The 6,295-nt window shown below is 38.8% G+C and overlaps 1 protein-coding gene across 1 annotated transcript; it reads right to left on the bottom strand.

Moving 5' to 3' along the window:
* Positions 1-2,289: 2,289 nt before the first annotated feature.
* Positions 2,290-3,894, bottom strand: LOC113029272 (C-C motif chemokine 3-like). Its single transcript, XM_026180049.2, has 4 exons — positions 3,556-3,894; positions 2,752-2,869; positions 2,616-2,674; positions 2,290-2,498 (listed from the first exon to the last, which is right to left on the bottom strand). Exons 1-4 carry the CDS (start codon positions 3,626-3,628, stop codon positions 2,473-2,475), a joined length of 276 nt encoding a protein of 91 aa, XP_026035834.1. The 5' UTR covers positions 3,629-3,894; the 3' UTR covers positions 2,290-2,472.
* Between the last annotated feature and the right edge of the window lie 2,401 nt (positions 3,895-6,295).

Here is a 6,295-nt window from a genome sequence, read left to right as displayed (position 1 = left end):
ACATTCATGACATTTTATAAACGACTTTGTTCTGGTATTTTTTAATCATAATTTTTACAGAAAGTCTCACATCATGGTGGAGGAAAAGTTTAGCTGATTGAGGTTTTGAGTCGTTCACTTATGCAGAGCTGTCTTTAGGTCCGGCCACAGCGTTTCCATCAGGTTGAGGTTTACACTTTAACTGGGCCATCGCACCACGTTCTGTTGTGGATTTGCTGATGATAATTTTAAAGCTCCTTTTCCTTTGCATAAAATAACTGCATAGTGCTGGTTAAACTTCAAAGTTATATTTGGTGTAACTACAGAACTAAGAAAATGTGTAGCAGATGAAGGAAATAAAGACAAATGAAACAACGTTGCCCCGAGGCAACAAACCACATTTTCATGCCTTACACTGGCCCTTCAAAAAAAACCACATTTTTTTTTCTTTCAAATAATGCTACCAGGCACATCTCCTTCCAATAAAATGATGAGTTGAAGGTGGTGTGACTTTTATTGGGGGGGGGGGGGCATTCTGCAAGCTGCACTACATGAGAGACATCTCCATTAGGAGGCAAGATAAGGATCACTATTTTACATGTTTATAGTGAAATAAATGTATATTAAAAAAAACTTGTATGTGCATGAATATGTTAAGAAGCATATTTGATTGTATGTTCTACTTTTTTAAATTTATTTATACAGTAAAACTGTTAATTTTCATTCGTTGTCTCAAACCCAGTTTTTTTTTCAGGCAATAATAATAATAATAATAATGGATTGGATTTATATAGCGCTTTTCAAGGCACCCAAAGCGCTTTACAATGCCACTATTCATTCACTCTCACATTCACACACTGGTGGAGGCAGCTACAGGTGTAGCCACAGCTGCCCTGGGGCAGACTGACAGAAGCGAGGCTGCCATATCGCGCCATCGGCCCCTCTGGCCAACACCAGTAGGCGGTATAATACAATGCATTTGCATATGTGTGTAGAGATGTGTGCATTTATATGATCATAGTCAATGTTTTTCCTTTACAATCTGCTCATAATTACAGGACATGGATGTAAATACCTTTTATGGAAGGAAACCAAGGGAATGTGCACTTTCTGTCCTCAGAAAGTGAGGACAGTGAGCTTTTAGGGAGTGACGGTTAGGAGCTCAGGGGTCAGTTGGTAAAGTAACTGTGTCTGTGTGTGTGTTAGTGCCCACATAGCAAGCAGGTCTGGCCAGGATCTGGTATCAAGTCAGCAGTGCTGGCATCCACATATAGGCCAGGCCTGGCATAGATGGCACTGTCTATGTGATGGCATGCCATATCTGGCTTGATTGTGGCTTGGTTTATGTGGCCCAGGCCTACAGAAAACAGGTCTCTGCTGTCCAATTTTATGAATGATATATTATTAGGGACCCTAAAGCAACCCCCAAAATAGGGAGAAATACTTTTTTCCCCAAATTAAAAAGTCATGTAGTAGAGGGTTAAAAGTTGCAGGCGACACAGGGACATTAATGGATAAAAATAAGAAATGTACTGATTTCTTGGATTGCACACGTTTTAGTTAAAAGTTTTAAATAAAATAGAAAGCAAACAACAAAGAGCAACATAATAAGAAAAAAAAAGGAAAAAAAAAAGCACCATCACAATAAACTAGCTTGCTTTCTCTTCTGTTTTTTTTTCTCCATACAGGTGATCCAGGTGTTTTGTTTTTTTGTTTTTGTTTTTTTTTCTTTCTTCCCCCCCTTCTCACCCTCTCTTCTCCCCTTTGGTTTTCTTTCTCTCCCTCTCTTTCTTTCATTCTTTCCCCCTGTCCTATCCCCCAGTCATGTCTGTCCCGTTTGTAGCAACTGAAAATAAAATAAATTCATAATTATAATAAAGGTCAATCAAATGGACCAATATGGCAAGGCCATGATGATCCACTTGGTAAAATAAATCCGCTTGGCATCTTTCTTGGCCTTAAGACAACAATTCTGATGGCTATAGATCCAAACGGGACAAAAAAAAAAAAAATTTTTTTAAATAAAATGCGTTGTAGGTTTCTGGGAGATTATTAAGATATGAGATTTATTGAATGACTGGTGGTCAGAGTTTATTTGGAAATACTTTTCAGAGTGAGCTTTGCAAAACAGATAAATGGAATCATAAAAGCAAAAAATAAAGAATAAAAGAAGATTTGAAACTAAATATGTAACTAAACTTAAAAAAAAAGAACTCAGTTGGTCCGTCTAAGCACAGATTGATGTCCAGCCTTAGTCGTCACTTTAAAGTCACACAAGACTCAGATGTAGCATCAAGAATAAAATCAGAATCAGAATCAGAAAGGGTTTTTATTGCCAAATGTTGAGCAGGTTTACAACATTAGGAAATTGCTGCAGTGCGATGTGGACAGAATTAACAGAGTAACGTAACAAAAACATTTCAAAGAAAAGTTTGAGATAAGGAGATACTGATGACCCGACAGGCAGCGATGCTTCACCTCACACTTTGTACTTCATACCCTCGTCATCCTCACAATGACTGGACAGGAAAGAGAGACAAACAGGAGTTTCAGTTTGTTTCTACAAATACTTTTATTGTGTGTGTGTGTGTGTGTGTGTGTGTGTGTGTGTGTGTGTTTCTTTTAGCGTAACTTACGATCTTTGACCCACTGAGCGTTTGGATCAGCACAAAGCTGTCCATATTCTGTGTTGAAACTGGAAATAAAGAGAGAAAATTATACAGATTGAATGTGTTTATGTTTGTGTGTAGGACGACACATGTGCTGACTTACATTATAGCCTTCACACAGGGTGGTGTTGCGGCCTGCTGACGATATGTTTCCCCCACCACATCAGCGCTCGTATCTTGGCGGGTGACTTCAACACAGCACGGTCTCTTCTGGCGACGAGCTGATTAGGAGAAGTTTAAAACTGAATATATTTCGCCCACAGGAAGGAAACTCAAAGTGAAATTCGGGTTTAAAATGTTATAAAACTGCTAACAAGAGTAAACAAAAGCTGACTTTTGAACCGTTACCAGACATTAAGTGACATGAAATAGTTTATTTTGTGCCTCACCTTGTAGGTATTTCTACTAATGAGAAATTTACTGCAAACATTATAAAAGTATTAACAAAGTAGCTACTTACACCAGTCTATGTCCTCATTCTAGACACTATATTCTTCAAGAATGCTAAACAGTAAGAGCAGAGGCCTGTATCTGTACCTGTGTCACTTCTTACTGGGCTATATTTCCATGGGGGTTTTTAAGCAGCATCTAATGTTTGTGTTTCCCTTTGACTTGGATGGGTATTAATTTGTACTTGCTGGCTTTCTATACAATTTGCACATAATCTAAGCCCATGTTTGATTTCTGTTTTTTGTATTCAATCTTCACTCTTAGCCTGTTAAACAGCACCGAGGCTACAGCTGAAAGAACAAAAAACGAATGCACTTCCTGAATCTTCTTACTGCTGACTGTTATGCAGCAGATGTCCAAATCTTTTTTGGAACACAAATGACATTTTACAAAGTGAATTTTAAACAGAGAAAAGCCAGTTGAAAGCTCTTACATGGAGTCTGAAGTTTAATCTTACCGTCTGATCCAGAGATGGCCCCAACCACCATGACTGTGCAGACCAGCAGTAACAGGCTTCTAGAGTTTACCATTTTCAAAAAGCTTGAAGAACAGTGAGTAAATGATTTGTTCCCCTTTGATCTGCCTTCTTCTCCAGAGTGAAGCGTGAAGAAATAGTTAAGGTCTTAAAAGCAGAAGTGATTCCTCCAGTTATTCGGCTCAGCTTTTTCTGTTTCCTCCTCCTCTCTCTTCTTACAAATAAATTAAACAGTGATTTAAGAGGAACTTTACAAAATGAGACGACGTTTCATCACACAGTTCTTAGATTGTGGAAGTATGAGGCGTTCCACAGAAGCGGGAAGTCATGACATGACATATTTCATCAATGCATTTGTTGTAGAATTGTTAAGAAAAAGTTTAGTAAATCAGTTATTTAACGTAATCTAAATTTAATGTAACCTAAAGGACCTAAAGTACAATATTTTTATTTAAAATTAATTATGAATAAAATACTTTTTCAAACTGGGAACCTGTTCTTAATTTTTCTGTAGCATTTATCTCACAAAACCTTCTTTGGCAAATATTCTGGACATGCTGCAGTCCTGGCTTTAAGATTTTGTTTTGTAAATAGGAAAATGAATGCAGACATTCTGATGTCAGTCCTTGCTTTCAGGCTCGAGTGTTAGTGTTTTGCATTTTTACCACGTGCAAGCATACAAACTCAAAGATCTTACATTTTAATGGAGATAAAGTATCTGAATTTTAGGAGCGGGACAATGCCTCCAAACATGCTTCTTCTGGTTCTTATCTGTATATGTTCCCCCAGTTCTACAATCTGCTCATTCTAATTTACGTGACCCCCTCCTTCACCTGTTCAATTCTTTAACTTTTTCCCTTCTATTTAGTACAGAAATCCATCATTGGGGATCTGCCAGGCCCAGGAGCCGCCGCCAGTCCCCTTCAAGTCCTTCCCCAAACCGCAGCTCAATTCATGTCCGTGACATTCACCTTTATCCACTAAAACACTGTCAAACCTAAAATGAGGACGTGGGCCCAGCTGGAGAAAGTCTCTTTTATGCCTTTTTTGTCTGTGCAGGTTATTTAGATATGAAAACTAACTTCAAAAAATTGAATATAAAGGGGTAGAAAACTTCGGACATGATTTATGTTAAGAGGATAGTTACTATTTAACAACATTTGCACTTTACCTGGTTTACAGTGTAAACATTACAGGCCAGAAAGGACAATTTTTTCTTAAAAGGATTATTTTGCAAACTTTCTGTTCTCCCATAAGCATCTGGTGTTTTTAAGAAAAAATTGCAAGAAGAAGGAAGTAAAGATATGTGATGCACCCATATTCCCATCATCCAGATGTTACAGCTGACATCAGCATTTGGTGTCTTGCTGAAGAACGGCTTCAGAAAGCGTCTTTATTTGGTTGGAATAACAAACTATAATTGATTTTTATTAACTTCTTAAGTTATTCTTTCACATTTGACAGGACTGACAGGGTTTTTGGGCACTCAGAATAGTCTCAGAGTTAACTCTGCATTCAGGCCAAATTAGTACCCACACATTTTCCCATTATTGCTGACCGTTTGAATTAGACTTAAAAATGTAGTTCTTACAGAGTGACTCCTGACATGAGTCAAATATAACACACGGCATCGTCAGCAAAATCAGAAGATCTATACTTGTTCCTTACGTATGAAATGTTTACAGAACATTTCTACCCATGAGCTCTGTCATTTCCTGTGCCAACAAAGCAAATAAGTGCATGCTGAGGCTGAAGAGGAGGAAAAAACAGAACAGTCTACATCATGCTACACTCAGTATAACCTCAGATAGAAAATAACACCTACAGGAGCACCACAAAGCTCCCAGTTCATAGATTCTGTGCTAAGTCACATGTCACTAAGTCAGTACTGTTACACACTGTAACCTCAATGTAATTTCTGTGCTTCCTAAATGCTTCACTTTGCAATAATAGGTTTAATGATTGATCTCTGAATATCTTAGTTGGAATAAATTTCATGAACTGATTTATTGCAGTGGTGCATCCTGTTACAGCATCATGCATGAATGGTGTGTGCTCTGAATCTGTGGCAATGCGACCGAAAACGCCAACACCAAGTTTAAGAGATGTGACCTAATAGTTTTGCACATTTAGCATGTATTTGTCATGATGGGCGCAGGTTTGTTTAGTTTCTCTGCCTCGTCCAAGTAGATTATCCTGCAGATATTCTCTTCCAAAGACACTCATCATACCAGACTATTAGTAATTGTGATCAACAGTGTTGGTCAAGTTACTTGAAAAAAGTAATCAGTAACTAATTACTGATTACTTCCCCCAAAAAGTAAATGGTAAATGGCCTGCATTTGTATAGCGCTTTTCTAGTCCGTAGGACCCCAAAGCGCTTTACACTACATTCAGTCATCCACCCATTCACACACACATTCACACACTGGCGATGGCAAGCTACATTGTAGCCACAGCTGCCCTGGGGCGCACTGACAGAGATCTATACTTGTTCCTTACGTATGAAGGCCCAGAGGGCCCGGTGGTCAGAGGCGCCACCGGGCCCTCTGACCACCACCAGTAGGCAAACATGGGGTTAGTATCTTGCCCAAGGATATTTGGCATGCAGCCAGGATGCAGCCTGGGATCGAACCACCGACCTTCTGATTAGTGGCTGACCTGCTCTGCCACCTGAGCTACAGCCACCCGTTACTTTACTGATTACTTATTTTCAAAAGTA

Source organism: Astatotilapia calliptera, chromosome 9 (assembly GCF_964374335.1).
Source record: "Astatotilapia calliptera chromosome 9, fAstCal68.1, whole genome shotgun sequence".
Lineage (NCBI taxonomy): Eukaryota > Metazoa > Chordata > Actinopteri > Cichliformes > Cichlidae > Astatotilapia > Astatotilapia calliptera.
The sequence above is the reverse complement of the archived record's forward strand: the minus strand, read 5'-3'. Positions and strand labels throughout refer to the sequence as shown.